The sequence below is a fragment of the Rattus rattus genome, chromosome 2 (assembly GCF_011064425.1).
Source record: "Rattus rattus isolate New Zealand chromosome 2, Rrattus_CSIRO_v1, whole genome shotgun sequence".
Classification (NCBI taxonomy): domain Eukaryota; kingdom Metazoa; phylum Chordata; class Mammalia; order Rodentia; family Muridae; genus Rattus; species Rattus rattus.
In genome coordinates, this window is record NC_046155.1 from 142,902,289 (window position 1) to 142,922,448 (window position 20,160).

General features: G+C 44.3%; 1 protein-coding gene across 2 annotated transcripts in view; it reads right to left on the bottom strand.

The window, feature by feature from the left end:
• Positions 1 to 20,160, bottom strand: part of Oca2 (OCA2 melanosomal transmembrane protein) — a 292,950-nt gene that overhangs the window by 234,189 nt on the left and 38,601 nt on the right. The window contains exons 3-8 of one of the 2 annotated variants that reach the window (XM_032896002.1): positions 16,823 to 16,918; positions 14,641 to 14,829; positions 12,048 to 12,105; positions 10,957 to 11,029; positions 3,095 to 3,255; positions 1,485 to 1,564 (exon numbers count right to left, since the gene is read on the bottom strand). In XM_032896002.1, coding sequence (XP_032751893.1) covers positions 1,485 to 1,564; positions 3,095 to 3,255; positions 10,957 to 11,029; positions 12,048 to 12,105; positions 14,641 to 14,829; positions 16,823 to 16,918 — 657 coding nt within the window. The remainder of the gene's footprint in view (positions 1 to 1,484; positions 1,565 to 3,094; positions 3,256 to 10,956; positions 11,030 to 12,047; positions 12,106 to 14,640; positions 14,830 to 16,822; positions 16,919 to 20,160) is intronic. The other variant, XM_032896003.1, reaches the window with a different exon arrangement.

Sequence of the window (20,160 nt, forward strand, 5' to 3'; positions counted from 1 at the left end):
GGACACAAAGGGAATAATTAGTATACTTCCTCGGTGTCCTTTCTGGCAAGTCATTAAGCCCAATGCGTAACCTCACAGCCAGAAAAGCCCTGAGTACCGACCTGTGACAGAGGACATAAGTCTTTCTAGGCCACTCAACACAGGCTCTTCAGCCTTTCACAGGTGCCAGTCCAATAATTAGCCTACACAATGGCAACAGGGTTAGCCCCCTGTTTTCTTCATCCTCATCAGCACAGGAGTGCCCCAGCTGCTAATACAGAGCATCACCAGCTACTTAAACCGTGGTCCCCAATAGTGTTGAACAGAGCCTAAAGTAGCAGGCCTGAGGATAATCAAGTACAACGCGCAGAAAAGAAGGAGCACTTTTCCAAAAGTCGCTCAGTAATCACTCTGGTGAGCCTAGTAGTAGCCATTCCTGCCCCACGTTCATAGGCTGAACAGCTTACTCTGAAGAGGTCAGATTCTGATTATTTACAGATGGTTCGTAAGGAAGTCACAATGATGAAGTAAAATCATTCAGGCAGGCCTAATTCAGTGGGACATATGTCCTTCAGAAGAGACCCGGACACAGACAGACAGAGAAAACAAAAGAAAATAGCATCTGTGTTCCAAGAAGCTAACCCTGTCATCAGCTAGATGTCAGACTCCTAGCCTCTTGAGTTCTGTATAAGTAAGTATGTGTGATGCTTCAGCCCTCAAGGGTATGCACCTAACTGGCTGTGAGGAACCAGGAGTTGAGGTCGAAATCAGAGAACTTTTAGATATATAAAAGGCAAAAGAAGCCTAAAATTCCCCCAGAGTGTACAAGATATTGAATCCAAGACCTCCGAAGATACCAAAACCAGGATACTCAAGTCTTTTATATAAACTGACATAGCATTTGTATAATATCCCTGTGCTCCAGAGTACTGAAGTCAATCCTCTTATGTCATGACCAAGTTTCAACGTGTCCTGCAGAGATTTGAACCTGCCATCTACAATGAATGTGTGAGTACCTTGTTCAGTTCTTATAAAGCATTATAAGCATGTATTATATGCACGCTCATGTTTGGTGTCCTGTAGGCTAAACTTCTTTAAGCAAGTGATATGGTTTGATTGTGTCATTCAAAATGTCCTATGCTGGAAACTTAATCTGCAAATTTACATGTTGAGAGTATTTGGAGAGGGTGTGGGGTAAGTATGTAGGGTTTCATGAGCTCCTAAGAATGAGTGCTCATGTGATAGCTCTGGCTGTGGAAGAAGAGTGCTCTGGGCTCGCAGGCTTGCTCGGACTTGCCCGGTCTTGCTGTTGGATGCAACAAAAGGCCTCAGTGTCAAGATGTTGTTGGCCCTGTGCTTTCAGACTTCTTGCCTCCAGAACAGTAGATAAATAAACCGTTATTCCTTATAAATCACCGTCTTGGCTAGCCTGATAGACCAGAAGAAGCCAGACTGAAGATAGTAAGCCATACCCAGAAAAATTATCCCAAAACGCAAAAACCCACCTGCTCACTATCTCAAAGGTTCTGCTCACCACCACGTGCTCGCTTCTTGGATTTAAAGGGACAGTCCAATTGTGAGTGACCTGTAGGAGCCAAAATGTAAAATGACAGTAAGTGTCTGGGAATAGCCACCAGGTAACATAGGGACATATTCAGTACAGATTCATTGTTTACAAATATTCTCTAAGGATATTTTTTCTAATCCTTGAGTGTAGAACCCTGTGGGTGAGGAAGGCCAACTGATTTATGAGTAAAATAAAACACAAGTTATTGGAGTCATTTTAGGCCTGGGTTTTTTTAGTTCTCTGAGGCAATTTCCAAAAAAAAAAAAAAAAAAAGAAAAGGAATGCTTCCTTAGAATTGCTTCCTGCTTACAGCCAGGAGGCAGAAACCTGCCCCAGGAAACCCCGTCGTGCAGTGTCACAGGGCTTCCTCCCACACAGCTGGGCTGGAACAGCAGTTGCTGCAGATAAACCAGCCAGCAGTGTGGAGGACCAGAGAGAAAACCTCCAGTGGGAGGGCAGGAGTCTCCCCACAGATGGAAAGAACTGGACTCAGGGCTCTCAAACAGGCCTGTGCAGAGAAAAACACTTTGAGGTTTCTCACTGTCGCTGTCCTTTACTAACAATGGCAATTACTCTGATTTGACTATTATACATGATGGGCTGGTGTCAAACTGTCACGTTCTACCGTGTAAGTAAATATACACATTATGCCAATTAAATTTTTCTGATTGTAAATGATGTTAGGAGGCATTAGGATATATCCCATGACCTTCTGCACAAGAATCAACGGGCACAGGGCAGACACATTATGCCTCCCTTTTTCACTGCAACAGTCTGAGTTTCTGTCTTAAGATCATTCTATAGTCTAGCATGTTGTTTTATATCAGCTATTGACAATCACTGTCACTGATTATAATTAGACCTGCTCCATAGATCATGATCTGCAGATCAGGAAAATGTAAGGGGTATAGCCTTCTTCAAACAGAGTTTCCTTCTAATGGTTGGTTACATTAGGGAAACCGCCTGAGCGCGGCAGGACATACCTTCCATGCAGGAGTGGGTGTCCAGTGGAGCCACGGACATCACCTAGGGACAGGTGAGGCTCCATGGACATCATGGCATCAAGGCTTTGAAGCCCAGGCTCTGATTACTGCTGGCTTTCCTCCTGCACTAGGTGCATTTGCAGAATGGGAGCTGAAGGTGGGGCTCTGCACAGGGTCTACAGACACCGAGCTCAGGAACCTAGGTGCCGAGCAGACACCACCAACACAACACAGCTGTGGGATCCTCCTGTGCCCTGGGGTTGAGTGAGTCTCTGACTGACTCGCATTTTACAACAAAACCCGCTGAAGTCCAGAATGCTTCCCTGAAGAAGCCAGTAGTCCTTTTTTCTTTCATTATTACCTGAAGAGCTTGCAAGCTTGACCGTAATGGCATGGATAAAGGATTTCAATGACAAAGCAAACGATAAGCATCAATGACTTCAGTAATAATGCGGTTACTGCCTTTTGACTTCCATCCAATCCATTCAGTAGGAAACGCAACTTACAATAGGATGCAATGAGATTTTTTGCAATATTAATTTTCAAATAACGCGGGAGGGATAACCTGCTGTGGTCGCCGCCGTCTGTTGCCCACGGCGTCTGTCTGAGTCACCACCACCATGACATGTTCTTCTTTCCCCGAACCACTTGGTCCGCCAGCCATTAAGGCCCCTGCCAGGTCCAGCTGAAGCATGATGGAGTCCGGGCGGCCACTGAGGGTCACAGCTGAAGGTGCGTCAAGGTGAAGCACAGAACAAAGAAGGAACACCTACCACTCCCCAATCACACACACACACGCACACGCACACGCACACACACACACACACACACACACGCACACGCACACGCACACACACACACACACGCACACGCACACGCACACATGCACACGCACACACCCCGAGACACACACCCCGCTAGGAAAGCTCACAGAGAAGTGTACATCCAGCCCTTTGATCCAATCCCTGTACTCGGCCCACCTATCACTCCAGCCCCTTACTACTACACGGACAGTTGGTTCTGTGCTGCTCCATCACGTTGAGTGCCTGTTGCTTGAGTTCCGGATGATATCTACCCAGTACTCAGTACCGTCTTCCTGAGTGCACCATTTACAGCCAGCATAAAATTCCCATCCAGGTGCCCTCGTGAATGAACTAACCCATACCTACATCCAAGTTATAGGGTATCAAAGCCCTGGTTATAAGGGGGTGAGAAATCACTATGGAAATCAAAGCATTCTTGAAACTGGCAAAAAAAAAAAAAAAAAAAAAAAAAAACAAGCGGTGTCCACAGCAATGAATGTTGAAGGTCAACCCCAGGTCAAGCAGGGCCTAACAGGAAAAGAGACCCCTCCCACTTCACAGTTCCTCCCATGACAGTGGGCGCCGCACAGGGTCCTTCCCCTCAGCTCCTACATCTCTGCCTGTGTGTTTGACAAACATGGGGGCCCACACTCCTCAGCTGTATCTTAACTCTCAGAACCTCCCAGCTCTGCTGCAGATGCTGGTATCATGGAGTATGTAGATTGCGCAGGACAGCTAGTCTAGGCACTTTGGCCCAGATCTCAAAAGACTTCAGAAAGAGCTTGCTGGTTTCGGGATGTTCCGGTGGCCAGTTCCTTTGTTCTGCCCTAGAAATGCATTTGGTTTACTGGGGATAGAGTTCCTGAGAGTTTTCTTTTGAATGTTGGGGGAAGCCAGTTAGGAAATGACTCGTTTTCTTTTTATTGTTTTTTTTTTTGTCTTCAAAATATATTGCTTTTAAAAATTGTACAAAGAACCTTAGTAAAGGAAATGTTTGGTAAACCTTGTGATCTGTGTTACGGCAGTTCTACACTGCTTGATACTTGGGTATAGAAGGGACAAATGGAGAATGAAAGTCACACATGGAACAGAATTTACAAAGAAAAAACACTGTGAGACCGTGTTGCTTTTCCAACCTGAAACTTTTCATGTCCTGGTCCTTCTCTGAAGAGAACTCAGAAGAAATAAATTAACAGGGAAAAGATTGTATTGTCATGAAGACAGCAACAAGTAGAACAGTGCCACCTAGTGGGCAATCTCAGAATTGCAGTAGGCGTCCCGCTCCAATATTCGGGTATTTATCAACTCCAGAGTAAAACAAAGCCTTTGTCCTCGGTGTAGTCATTATTCTTCTCCTACCTATGAACAAATATTTGACAGTGGCAATTCTGGCTATCAGTTTGAGAAAAATCTAGCCTTTCATGGTGGGGAAGGCAAGACACCAGGGGTCTCCATTGTAGTGGGAGTATTCTGAGAGGCCAGAGTATTCTGAAAGAGAGACCGGGAACCCACAAGGCCCACTCCACTGAACCTCTTCCTACAGTAGGCCACACCTCCTAAAGATTCCACAACCTCCCAAACAAGCTTGTGAGTCTTTGTAGGGATCTAAAAAGCAGGAGTAGGAAGGTGACTGGGTAAATTAAAACACCCTGACAACCATTCAAGTCAACATTTCAAGGAGCAAAAGCCCTATAGATGTAACCACCTTTCCTTTTCCCAGTGCATAACCAGGGCGCCAAGCCCAACCCGAAGTTCTGCATCGTGGCCGGGTGTTCACATTGGGCCAACAGAGAGCCTTGAGGTTGAGCCCTATCCCACAATTATCTTTAACCCAAGGCTTCCAGACACAGTGTAATCCTAATACATCCATGTCTTGTTCTGCACAGGAGCACGTACTCTATTCTGTAGAACTTCACTATACACTTTGCTCTCTCTGAAACACATCCAAAGGCCTGGGTCCTTACCCGAGTCCTACCACTCCACCCGGTGTCCTGCTGTACTCTGTGCTGCCTGCACACGTATTCACAGTGGTTGAAACTTACCTTAGATTTCTTCCCTACCAGATGTAGCTCTTCAAGCAAATGTATTGCCTGTTCCTTTTTTCTTTTCTTTTCTTTTCTTTCTCTAACTTTTCTGGACAACAATGGATTCTCAGATCCTTAGATAGAACTAAACAGTACACGGTTACCAGATAAACATTTGTTCACAGAGTCGTCCTTGGAGTCTTCCGATCTAGACCAGAGTCCCAGACAAACAAGAACATAACGAGATGCCTCTGGCTTCTAACCCATCAGCCACATTCCTCCTGCCTTGCCCATTTGTCTAAATTTATGCTTTACCTGTCATCCAAGACCTAACTCAGCATCCCCCTAGGTCTAAAACTCATCCTCAGACGTCCTGCTGGCCTGTACCTCCTCATCTCCAAGTGTTCCTCTGAGGAGAGGGTCTTCCTCCTCCACTCAGCTGCTGGCTGTCCCAGTGCCAAGATCCAAACTTGTAGCGGAGAGGAGGACGTGAGAAGATACTTTGGGATGTTCTGCTGCAGGGCAGGGGACAGAGTCAAAGGGAGGCCTTTACTGACACCTATAGTAGGTGGCAAAGGCCTACCTTTCACTTTGCTATGGAGCTGTCAGACACTAGGCGCAGTCAAACTTAGTCAAGCTTTGACCCTCTTCTTGGACTGGGCCTTCACTTTAGTCCTTAGCCTGCAAGCTGTCCTCCTCCTGACACCACCTAAGGAGTCTTTCTTCTTTTGCAATACTTACTTTGAGGGTTAATTTTCCTGGGTTACAAGACGTCCAGGTATTTGCTTAATTATAGTTACAGTATACACTTGGGAGGGTGTTTCTGAAAAAAAAAAATTCACATTTGAGCTGGTGGACAGAAGTAAGCTGAGTGCTCTCCCCAGGTTAGCAAGTATCATCCAACCCACTGAATCCAGATGAAAATGCTCCCAGAGAGGGGATTTGGTCAGCTTACTCATGACCCAGTTCTTCACCTCCTACTCTAGGCTCAGGCCTTCAGTCTCAGACGGTAACACACACCATCAGGCCCCAAACATTCAGGCCCTTTGATTTCCACTTCTGCTTGCAAGTGGACTTCTCAGCGTTCATGATTATGTGAGCCCATCCTTAAATTAATTCTTGTTTTACATGTACATGTATAGCTATATGCATACATATATGTGTGTGCGTGTGTTTATTTGTGTGCATATATGTGTGTGTATATTTGTTCTACCTGTGTTTTGTTAGTCTAATTTACAGGGTCCTATTTGGAGCTAAAAAGGCAATGGGGAAAATTGTTTTCCCTACACCGTTTCTTCTACATTCACTGTTTGGCTCAAGGTGTGAAGAGGGCTGCAAGAGAGAATGGAAAAGGAGAAGAAGAAAAAGAAAGGGTGAGGTGTTGAGAAGGAAGGGAAGGAGAGGGGCAGGGAGGGGAAGGGGTGTCAAATCTAGTAACCTGTAGGTGAAGGGTCACCGGCCTCTGCTCCTTTAAATAATGGCCTGGGAGCCTTGCCATCCTCCCCCATAATGGGCATAGAGAACAATTCAGGGACAAAGAACTTCAGGTGCCTGCAATTACAGGTTTCTAAAATAAACCCTGCAATTACTGAGCTGACACAGCCTGACTGCTACAAGGAGACGCAGATGTTCGCAAGGAAGATACAGCCTTGCTCGTCCCCGACGAAGGGCCAGGGGCTCTTTATCCAAGAGCCTTTCCCATCTCAGCACATCTCCATGTCTCTGGCCTCAGCTCCAACCAGGAAGGCTAGCAGAGGTCAGGAAAGGAGAACACCCAGCCAGGTGCTGCTTCGTTCTCTAAGAAGTGCCCTCGAAGGTCAGAACCCAGCTCCGCCCAACACAGCTTGTCTGCCTGTTTCTCTGTGTCTGTGTTCTAAGACAGGGTCTCAGCGTGCAGCGGATTTCCATCCTGAAGATGTGATCCTTCTACCTCAGCTTCCCAAGTGCTAAGATCCCAGACCTAAAGGGAGGAAAGTAATTAAAAATGACAAACCAGTGTCAGGGAGCATGCTTTCTGTCAGTTCAGAGATGACCCTGGCTAACAGCTATTTATTGAGCTCTGGGCCCTTATCAGGTAGAACATAATTCTCCAGGCAGACTGAATGACCCTGGTTAGCAGCTGGCCCAACAATCTCTCTGCTCTGCAAATCCCCCATTTGTCCGAAATGACTAGAACTTACAGGTTTTTGTCCCTGTAAAAAATGTTTAATTGACTTAAGTGTAACTTGGGGACAGGAACCTAAAAGCGACTTACACATGTAAGCGTATGTAAGAGTACAAAGGGATCGCTCAAACCGACATATAAGTTATAAAAGATTTGTGTTTGGGGTAGAGGATCCTTGAGCTAGGGACTATAGTCAACCACTCACTAAAGGGGTTTTTTTCTTTATCTCTGGGTGCTTGAAGTGATTTTTTTGCTGGGAGTAATTAATATGCTATTACAGCCCCCTTCCTCCATTCTAGCAGAACTGCCTTCTCTAGAAAGTCTGACTATGTCCTCTGCAGCACACAAAACTAAGTTGGCACCAACCTCCTCACTCAGTTAAGGCCCAAGAGGCTGACTACAGGACGGCAGCTTTCAAAAACCTTCCCTGTACATTTAGAGCCTAGTGTCTTGAGACAGGAGCCATAGGACATCGGTGGCAACACTGGATTTGACTAAGGAGCCCATATGAAGCAAGAATCGGGTTCCCATGAACAGTCAGTCCTAAAGCCACCAGCACCCCTGCCCTCTAGCTTGGCTGCCCTAATCTCTCCCATCTCTTTCTATCTCTCCCCTTATCCAAATGTACAAGAACCCAGGAATAAAAAATAAGAGTTCCCTGTCATCCATGTTGCCAAAAAAATCATAGGCAAGACAGGCTGTGGGCCCCTTGGTAGAGACTAGTGAGCATGACTGTCCATGAAGACCTTTACGTTGAGTCATGGTGGGAGGGTAAAAAGGTTTTACCTGTTGATGTCTATTCTCCTAAACTGCTGCAATTATGCAGGATGCCTATGTGACCAGGGTTTTACTGTTGGTGCTCACAAGACATCCCAGCACAGCACTAAGTACCATCAACTGCCTTCTCATGCCTCTCCTCCTCTCTCCATGAGCCTCACGGAAGACAGGACCCAGCAACTACACAGGTCTGCAGGGGATTTCAGCCATCTGCCGCAAAGTCACCCAGCGCTAGGGAGCACAGCATCTAAGTCTTGGGAACAAAGATGAAGCCAGGGGTTTTAAAAAGAAAGAAAGGGGGAGAGGGGCAGACAAAAGCAGGGGAAAGTCTTAGATTTTTTTTTTTCGTCCAAGAAAGTGAGATGGAGGGAAATCTACCAAAACCCGAGCTCTACTGTGTTCTCACAGGGAAGTGCTTCTCTAACTGAAACTCAGGCACCCCTCTCCATCATGGAGAAAAGACAAGGAAGAGAGAAAGGGCTTAGTCAGATGGCACAGCAACCCTGTGGTGAACCTCGAGAACATTGAGAGAGACACCTCCACAAGGACTGAAAATAAGCTGGACAGATGACAGATGGGAAAATGACCGAATATTCTGAAGTGTATATATAATACCCTTTACTATAATATGGGAATTTAGCTCTCTACGTGCGTCAGCTCCTTCCCTTTTTAAGAGAGAACTTTCAGAGAATTTTAAAAACCTGTTTTCAAAAGCCTCATTTGGAGTAACATTTTGAAATGCCTGGGAACAAGTCTAACCAAGGAGGTAAAAGACCTTGCCATGAAAACTTTAAGGTGTTAAAATAAATTAGAGATGAAGAAAAATGGATGTGAAAAAGTGACTGTGAATGTGAGAAGGCAATCTGCAGATTCCTGCAATCCCCACCAAAACCTAATGACATTCTTCAAAGAACTAATAGAAACAACAACAAAAAAAAAAACCCTCATATTTCATATCAAACACAAAGATCCCAAGTGACTAAAATTATAATAAGCAGAAAGAGCATTACTGGGGGTATTGCAAAACCTGAACTCAAACTATACTACAGAGCCATAGTAACAAAAAGCATATGCCATTGGCATGCACACACACACACACACACACACACACACACACACACACACAAAGATGTAAGGAGCCCACCCCAGCAATGAGCCTGGGTACCATTCTTTTAGGTCCTGGTGAATCTCAGCAACAAGGTTTTTCCTATTTATTGGGCAAAGCTCTCTAGACCTTTATGATGGCTATGTTAACTTGTCAGTAAGTCTTTTAAGGATAATGTATTGATTGTTGGCCCCTCCATAGCAATAGCAGCAGGTCCCATGAGGCTGGACTCCCCAGGAATCAATTCTAAAGAGCCTTCCCTCCTGTGAGGGAAGAGCTGCTGATCTATGGAATCATGCATAAGACTCCATAAACTAAAAAATAAAGTAAAAAAATGGGAATTTGCTTGGGTCCCTCAGCCGTGTCCCCATCCCTCAGTCATCCCATTTCCTCCCAAGCAGGCAAACCTACTGTCCATTTCTCAGGAAACTAAGGGCACATCTCCTGAACATTATTTAAAATCTGATGAAGATACAATATTGTATCTTACTTCCACAGTTTCTCAAAATCTCCCCTGAAGCACCAATATATAACTGCCTGTCTTAGATTCCACTTGTCCCGTGTTTTATACCCAGCCGTTGGAATTGTGCCCCCTTCTTATCTTTCTCTCTCTTTACCTTTATTTGCAAGCTTTTCTCAGGAGTGTGGACTTGACTAGCTATGCAGTTCCCCGATAGTTAGGAGCCCCTATTCCAAGGCTCCACTGACCATTTTCTGCATGGCATGGTCCTGGAACTGACTGGAACAAATTAGGAATGAAGAAAGGACAAACATATATACAGAAAAGCTGGGGGCTGTGCTCACTCTAACAGAGAACAGCAACTATACAACCCAGAAACTCAACACACTTATAGTGTGCACAACGGGGAGGAGTCAGCTAGTCTCAGTGGGAGATGTATGTAGGGGAGCAGTCTCAGATTGTATGTGCAAGGATGAATCGACAGTTGTTAGTTTTGCACACACTGTCAATATCCATACACAATTCTCATGATCTGAGGCATTAGAGTCCTTGACACGACCATACTCAAGTCAGACACTACACCTTCACTCCAGGCTTCCAACACCCCCTACCTCAGCTGGTTTATGACTAGGTTTACATCAACCCTCCAAGTAGTGCAGAAGTGAAGACATGATCTGTCTCTACCCTTAAAAACAGCATGGAATTCAGTATCCAACTCTCCTATATGATGGTTTTTCAGCAGAAGACTCTGAGGCAAGAGAAAATGAAGGCACAAAAGCAGCAGCTGAACAGAAGATATGGTCAGACATAAAAACCACAACTTGAAGACATGCCGATAGAGATTATCTATATTAAAATGCTAGAAGAAAGAGGGTCTGGGCACAGATCATATGACCCTAGATCATGACACTAGACTTTGGGAAGCCTGGACTCCTGCCCATCAGGTACATCCTGAAGAGTCAGTTTCTGTAGAAGGAATACTGACTCTCACAGTCTGTGTTTGGGCCTCTTTAACAAGTGTAATCATTTCTGAATGGCTTTGCCTTGCAAATTTCAGCCAGGGGTAACTGCTATCCCATGTGTACTTTGGATACAGTAGTTTTCCAGCGGTGACACGGCCAACAGCTGCCAGAAATTTCCTTGATCCGGATACAGGCTGAATAAAATCTGTAACCATTAACAATATTTAATTATATATTTATAATATAAGAGCATAAGATTTATATAATTATGACTACTGCTAAAAGATAGAGGTCTGATTTATGCATCCACATTTCACCAGCTTGCCCTAACAGAATTAGGATGTTAAAATATTTTTATTCATCCACCCGTCTTAGCTATAATGAACCTTGATTGTTGATGTTTTCCAGTTTTAAGGATTTGCACTTCCAAAGTGTGTTTCAACAGTTCCTAAATGCCCAGCCACAAATTAAACCATCAAAGTGCATACATATCATTTTCCTATTGAGGAGAACAGCGAAATGGACCTCGGTGACCATTGTAACATGTTTGTGGAAATTGCAAAGAGCATTATTAATTAAAATGAAAGTGGTTAAAGACATTAATGAGAAGAAGCCATACTATGGAAGTTCAAAGCAATTTCTCAAAGTCTTTCAAATGTGTCAACAAGTTTAAAAAACAAAACAAACAAAACCTGATGCCTAAAGATTGAGCTCAAGTTGTCTTTTGAGCCCAAAAAAAAAAAAAAACTGATGAACTCTGACCTCCACCCTAGACATCACAGTAACCCTTCTGTGTCTGCTTAGTGAAGGTTTCAGCACCACTCAGTTGTGTGAGTAGAAATCCAGGCGAACATTAGTAACCAAAACATAACTAAAGTGTGAGGCTCAGGGTGATTGTTTCTCTTTGACGGCGTGAGAGTGCCTGATTTCAGACCCTCCCACACAGATCTCATTCAGGGAGAAGTAACGAGATGCGTCATTTTTTGCAGACCTCATGTTACAGAGATACACAGACTCCTGCCTACACACAGAAGCCCATCCAGTGCTGCTCGGGGCGGGCTTCCCATCAGCCTCAGAAACTCAGCCAATCAGTGCTAGCACGAGGTACCAGGCCTCAGGTCCTTCTGCCATCCGTCCCAAAGCACACAGGGCTGCGTCCACCCAGGAAGGCCTCCAGGACCCACATTGGTCCAATAGCAGTTCTGGATGACGTTGGTACTCACAGAGCACAGCACCACGAAAACAAACAAGCCTGTGATCTTCATCCAGCGCACGCAGCATCTGCAAGAGAAAAGGGAGGTCCTGAGTCACGCAGAGCACCAGCCTGTTTGGGATGTGTGGGGAACAAGAGAGCCCATGATGGGACAGCTTCTGGTTACTCTGCTCACACGCTCAGTTCCTTATGTGTTAGAAGGTCATTCTGAAAATTTGAAAATGGCAAACTTTCATTTTGCATTCTCTTAGACTTAACGATCTGACAAACAATCCTTTCACACTTCCAAATTCTGTCCTCACGACTCCTACTTGGGTTGGGAATCTAAATGGCTTTTGTTTTTAAAGTATAAAGTATAACTGAGGTATCCTAGGTATCATTTTTAACATAACTGGTGTACAGCAGAGCTGACGATTCAGAATAAAACATCTCTTGCACATCTCAGGCACGTCTCTGCTCTCCATGCCTGCTACTATCTAGACTCGTTAGTGACCCCACGGGTACTTTCAGGGTAACCGTATATGCTTGCAGAAAGCTGCCGCCCATTCAGAAGACTAAACATGCCCCTAAAGTTGCCTTTGATTGAAGATAGACCTTTCAGAGAAACTTATCAGAAAGCAGATACTCCCACATGGCACGTTAGGTGAGCAAAAACAAACTTAAAACCATTTTATTATGGTCTGTGCCCAGAGAGGTCCTTGTTCGCCTGTGTTTGAGCAGGTGATGTTAAGGAAGCAGGACACTAAAGTTGTGACCGGACAAGAAAATCCAGAGGTTCCTTCATCTTGTATTCTTGCTGAGGTCATTTCATATTTAACTAGAATCTGATCTCCTTGAAGGAGAATCCCATGGAAAATTACTCCGAGCTACTCTAGGAACCCGCGGTCAGGATACCCTAGCTAACTTGCCTTAGCCTGAGCATGCAGAACTCTGAAGCTGCAGCTTACTATGGCTTCTTTCAAATTGCTTGCTTACTCCAAGTCTCTCCCTCTATGCTGAAGCTGCTAAGCGAGATACCAGGACTTGGTTTCTGCCTTCAAAAACCTCCTGTTCTCGACACTCAGGGCTGTGTGTGTGTCCTTAAGTGCTTGCTTGGTCCCAACTGGCTAGAATAAAGACTCACAATTAGCTATAAGCCATGTCTAGGTGGTCATCTCTGACAGGCTCCCTATAACAAAGTGCCTGCCTGCTGAAGAACCTCCAGCCCAGAGACACTTGTAAGATGAGTCTTACTTGATGAAAGCGCTACTGTTCCGTTGGTGAAGCCCCTTGTTGGGTTTACTTGAGACGCTGCTTGAGAATCGCTCAGTGTCTTCCTATGTGTTGCCAAGTACTAAGCCACTCTACCCTCTTATCTCCTGATTGTGTTTAACCCCAAGAGTGAGCCTATTGCAGTCACTGCTCTGTTATACAGAGTTATATACACAGTGAGTGACTGGCTTCACCCCTCTCCTCCAGTGACCCTGTGGCCAGATCTCCAAACATGATTGCATGATTTGTAAAATTTCAGAACAGATCTGTGAACCAAAAATCCATTATGACTAAGAGAAGCACCGAGAGCAGTCATGGTGAAGAAGCTGCCAATGATTAGGAAACAGGTTAGAAAGAAACATGGTCAAGATGAAAGGATCCCAGCCACTATTCCCCCACATAACTGCCACGAGCATTTGGAGACCAATAGGATGACTTGGTAATGACTTGGCATTGGACCTCTATGAGTATAGATAAATATACTTGGGGCCTAAAGCTGAGTCCACCAACCTTTCCAGTGTCTTCAGAAAAGACCGACCAGCAAACACTGTAACACAACATCACCAACACTGGGCAGTTTCATCGCATCTTGGCCATACACATTATCTTTGAAGAAGCCCACAGAAGGCAATGGAGGGAAATTATGTCATGTCACAGGAGATAACTGCACAGCCATACACAGCCCTATCATAGTTACCCAGCTGCTTCAAGTCTTAAATGGGGTCTATTGGCTTTAGCTCCCAAGCCATGGTCTTTCCTTGGAGATGGGCTTTCAAACATGTTGACCTAAGGAGAACCCCCCCACCCCCAAATAAGGAAGTGCAGCAGATAAACTATGTAAAATACAGACACTCTGTGGGCAGCAGCAGAGGGCAGGAAATCCTCTTAGGCCTCCCACACACATCCCTCCATCCATGCCCTAGAAGCCTAAGGCTCTCACTTGTTACCACACAGGAGGACACTGAACTCTACAAGACAATAAATTCGAAAACACCACAGGGATCCCTAAACCCAATTATTGTATTTGTCAAGAAGATGCTGGCCAGCCTCATAAACAGGAAGGGATGAATAGGAAATGAAGCTCACTTGGGTTTTTCATCAGGCTTCCTTGTGACTTGGTCAGTACCCTGCTGATTTTGCAGGGCTGGCCTATGTGTCTCCCATAGCCTAGGGAAAGAATAGATAATACTGAAAAAAAAAAAACTAATGTATCCTGACTAAACAGGAAAAGTTCATCTTCCCTTAAACCTTGGGTTTTTGAAAGAGTGAGGTATGGGCAAGCCTCAGGGCAAACAGAAAGCTGCATGCAGCCACTTATCTACTGCCAGAGCTGTCTCTCCACATCCACCTACCCAAGCTTGGAGACCTGGCCTCTAAGGTGGACACCGCCTGCAAGATCCCCTTTCTCTGAGGAGGCCAACGCAGACAAATCTGCAACTTCTTTACCCAGCATGCATTTTTGCTCCCAGACAGTCAGGCCGCTTTCCCATGAATCTTCAGTAGCTATGAATTCTGGGTGATGAACAGGCATGAACTGAGACCTGGAAAGAAAAAAAGAAAAAGCTGTGTTTATATTTCCTGAAGTGGTATCTCCCTCAAAAACAACGCTGGTCTTTCAAAGAAGTTGTGGGACTTGATACTTACTGTCAGTGTTACCTAGGAGACCAATCCCTGGGCATGTCTACAAGGCAGGTTTTCGATCTGGTTAATTAAGCTGGAAAGGGCCACTCAAATATGGGTAGCACCATTTGTTGGGGATTGGGATCCCCAACAAAATAAAAAGTAAAAAGCTGGCTAAGCAACAGCTTTTACCTCTCTCTGCTTTTTGTCTGCAGGTGCAATGTGACCAGCCACCTGACACTCCTGTTGCTGTAATTTTACCACCATGATAAACTGCACAGTGAGTCAAAACGGCCCCTTGCTTCCTTAAGCTGCTTTGTCAAGCATTTGGACAGGAGCAATGAGACAGGACCATAGGCATCCTGGCACTGCCTCATACTTCCGGCAATGTCTCTTTCTTGAAGACATTCAACTCAAATTTTGTAGGGCCACTCGGTTTCGGAATGAATGGTAGAGCCCTGCAGGAAAAGGGGCTTAGGAATTTATCTAATGCGCTAACACAGCTGCTTCCGGCTCAGACCAGTGCATGTGCCTTTCTTAATGTCCTCCTCTTTGATGTTCATGAGCACTCGCTCTCTAGCTAGACCAACTCTGTGTGGTGATGACCTTAGTATTGACCATAGCTGAGATCTGGTGTCGTGTGTTCTTTTAGTCAGGCAATGTGAATCAACACTTATCACAGTTTGAAGACTTTTTCACATTAAAAAAAAATTAATCTTCTTCTTAAGGAAAAACCTAGAGATAGAAATTAAGTTGGTTTAACCACAATGTTGTGGCCAAGATAAGTGATTTTGGAAATAGTTATCTTTTCAATTAATTTGTGACTGGAAAATTCCCATGTTTGAAAAATACTACCACCTTCCTTTTGTTTGTTGGAAAAACCCACAACTGCAGCAGGACGGGAGCTAAGAAACTGCTTTCTCTAAGAAGTATGCTGCTGTCTGCACAGTGTACAGTCGTGCTATTCATTGGAGCTTTCTGTGGAGTAGAAACGGATTCTACCCATCTGCTCTGGAGGCTTGAATTGTGCCATCACAACTGGAGAGCTGAAGCTGAAACAGCCCACGGTGAGTGACTGTCGTGCTAGTTCTAGGATGGAGCACTCTCCAGCCCAGTGTCGTTGTCCTGAGAGCTCTGAAATGAAAGCTGCATAAGTATTGAGGAGACAGTTGGAAGCTATGTCCATTTCTAGTGAAATGACAGGAGTGGGGTATGCATGCCTACCCCAACCACAGGGTCTTGGTCAGGTTTATGGTACCTGGTATGAGTTCTCTCCTGTGGAGAAGGCCTCAAATTTAATCATAAAGCTACTGTTAACCTATGACATTGGTGTCATAATTGCATCAACTGGAATTCACAGGGTTGATTGTGAGGTAAGCCCACAACCAATATTTTAGTTCACTTCATGCAGAAGATGAAAGGGAGAATATGAATATAATGTAAGCAAATTTGCCTTGAGGTTTGGGCTTCTAGATTGCTCTGGCCTCCAACATGAGCCACACCAATATCCAAGCCATGTCTCTGCCCAAGACAAATGCTTGTACATTGCTGCTTTGTGGTGAATTACACATTGAAAATGTGTCCTCTCTTAATAGTTGACCAAGTAATCCAAGAAAAATAAAGAAATACATGTGTGGGTGCTTGCTTTCAGCTACTTCCCAGAGAGGAGTAAGAGAATTAAGTTATATTCTGGTGGATAAGGGTTAAGCCTCTGGGTCAACGAGACAGCCTGTCAGAATTGTATACATGCATGGGTGCACGCATTTGCAAGGTCATCATTCCAGGGTTATGCCCAAAGCATATTCACAAGCAACAGAATACAATCCCAAGTCATGAGTATTTGCTGTAATAGACTCTCAAGGAAGAATAGTTTCCAGGAAGTTATTAATGTAATTAAAAAGGAAAGAAACTCACCTTTTCTTTTGTGGGGAATTCCAGAGCAGAGGAGTGTCTTCCTTAAAAGAAAGGTCTTTTAAGCTGGAGCTGAACTGAGACAAAGGCGAATGAGTCCTGGGAAAGACAGGGAAGGAAGCAGAATCACCAAGGTGGACTGATGCTTGCGGAAGAGACTGCTTGGTTCAGACATAAGTGAGACCTGAACAGCCAGAGTTCTCTCTGAGCAGTAAAACCTGGAACTTAGAAGAGATGGCTATAGAACTCTCCCTTTCAGCCTGAAGCAGAACAAAAGTACAAAGCAGTTTCCTGGATGAAAGGCCATCTGTTATGGGCTGAAACTTTGGTGCTCACTTTAGCAGATGACCCAGTGGCCACCTTAGTATTTCCATGCAGCACTTTCCATCAATAAAACCATTAAGGTCTGATGGGTCTTTTTATATGTAGAAAATTCTGCCTCCTGAGATCAGGGTATGTCTTGGGACATGTCCTTGTAGCTCTCATCAGAAGAACAAGCATCAGAAGTCAGGGCAAACGGGTCAGAGTGAGATGGCAATCAGAAGAACTGCTGTCAGGAGACAGAGCACATTAGTCACAGTTGAAGCAGAACAAAAGTTTGCCCTGGGTAGGAGGCCCTCTTGCTAGGCTCACCTGTCCAGTGGAGGAAAGGTCACCATCAAGGTATCACTCAAACCAAACACTGCAGAGTGTGTACACATAAGGGGGAAAGAATTTTCACCAGAGGTTAAAGAAGCCATTCTCCTACTTAATTACCTTCTACACCAGGGTATTCGCTCTCTTGCAGAGCCCATATCATGCAGATGTGCTATGGCCATCATGAACCATTTATCCAGAGAAATAAGAGCAATTCTTCCAGATTAGAAATGAGCAAAGGACAAGGAATGGATTGAAGAAAAATAATTCCATTTGCTTTCTCTCGTGTAAGTGTTTACCTGAGACATGGAGAATGAAGCTTTCTCGTCTTCTGCATAACTGAAATCAAGCTCTTGTCTGTGTCTAACCACAACTCTATATCTGAAGAATCAGAAAGGGGTCTACCTAGAACAAATGTGTGACTTCTGAGCATACTCTGCAGCATTTCCTATAGAACAGAAGTGCCCAAGAACCCTATTCAAAGGAGCTGTTAAAAACAAGGGAACATGTCAGGATAGAAGAAATACTGCATAGAGATCTTGGCTTAGGCACACCAAAAAGGAAAGGAAAGATGGCTCAGTGGTTAAGAACAATGACTGCTCTTCCAGAGGACCCAGGTTACTTTCCCAACACCTACATGGCACTTCATAACCACCTGCAACTCCGGTCTTAGAAAATCCAATGCCCTCTTCTGACCTTGGAGAGTACAAGGGATGCATGTGGTTCACAGACAAATATGCTGACAAAACACCATAAAAGTAAATAAATGTTTTAAAATAAGGGAAAACATGAAAAAATTCTGCCTGAGACATTTAATAATTAGCATGCTTTCACAGTTCAAACTGGCTTGAACCATTAGATGGGTTGACTCCCCATCTCCCATAACTGACTCACAAGGTCTTCTAGTGCATTTATAGAAGTGTCCCAGTGTGGCACTTAGTATCAAGCTGGTCTCTGTTGCAGCCTGAGTGTTTACATAAGACTTCTGGGAAAGATGACTGTGGCAAGGACCTTGTTCATAATAATTCAACTACTCTGTGCTTCTGATTTTTCAATCATGTGAAGAGAAACACACACATGTACATATATATATACATATATATATGCACACACATACAAGTACACATACACGCAGACATATACATATATACACACACATGCACACATTTACATACATTCACACATGTTTTTGTCAGAAATAATGAGATATAAGTGCACGTGCCTATACTAATTCTGAGTAAATTAGAGATGATGATAACAATTTAAACAATTGTACATAATTCCTTACTGTTAACATTTTTTAAAACTTTTTGGTCTTTTTTTTAAATAGGATAACCTAGAATGTGTACAGTTGTAATATTATTACCTCTAAGTCTTTTCTAAATAATACTTTATTTTTGAAATTGTACATCTTTGTGCAATGTATTCTGAGATAGCTATTCATACTGCCTCCCTCCAGCTTCCTCTACAGCAGTATTACTACCTAATACTGTGACCCTTTTATACAGTTTTATTTTTTTTGTATTGTGGTGACTCGCAACCATAAAATTATTTTCCTTGCTACCTCATAGCTGTACTTTGACTACTGTTATGAAATGTAATGTAAATATTTTTGGAGACAGAGGTTTGCCAAAGGAGCCAGGACCCACAGGTTGAGAACTTCTGCTCCAGAGCTTTCACCTCACTAGATAGAAAGGAGATTTCTATCTTCCTGACCTCTTTTTGCTTATGTTATTCATAAGCTCCTGCATCCAGTGGCTGCTATCTTTATTTGTATGAGTGTAGGGCCATCCATTCTCTCAGCAACCAGCAAGCGCCAACTAGCCAAGAGTGGGTCCTCAGGGGCCCCTCCACCATCCATGCTGGAATTTTGACCATCCTGATATTGTACAGCTCTAAGGCAGGGGACCACGGCCACTGAGCTGATCCGTACAACAGCCATGTCATGACCAGAAATCAGCTTTTCACCACTCTCCTCTCCATCCAAGCTGCACTCATATTCATACCACCCAGTCGTCTGCAGATGTTCTCTGAGCCATGAATGAGAGGGGAGAAGTTAATTTAAATAGTTCACCACAGATAAATACTCACAACTTATGCTTTACACTTTGACCAGTTATGGTTCTCTGTGTAAACCACTGCCCACTGTAAAAAGAAGCTTCTCTGACCAAAGTTGAGAGCAACGCAGATCTAAGTGTGGATATAAGTATTTAGCAGGCAGTTTACAACTGGACTAGTTACCATAACAACGATGCGTACTCCCGTCCAGGGCCTCTGCTCTCCCAGTCATGAACTTTTGAACAGGTTTAGTATAAGGTATGCAATCTCCTGTGAAGCAGGCCTCGGGTCTAACTGGAAAGCAGTTGATTAATCCTATAATAGATGTGCCACTTTGCAATATTGGACAAAGTTTTCAAGGAAGATCAGTATCATAACATGCAAGGTCCAGTGCCAGTTGAAACTGTGGATGTCTTTTCTGCCCCAGCAATTCTGGTTAGCACCTTCTGCCACTGTATAAGCCAGTGAGCATGAACATGGTTTCCTGTTCAGCCATGGTTGATTCTCTGTGACGTGCTTCCAAAGAACATGGTGTCTTCAACGATAGAGTCTTACCAATCTAGCAGGCAACCCAGAACAATGTCAATAGCCTGTGTTATTTTGTGTGCCTCCAAGGGCTACCCGGGCCAATAACTCAAAGGGAGGTA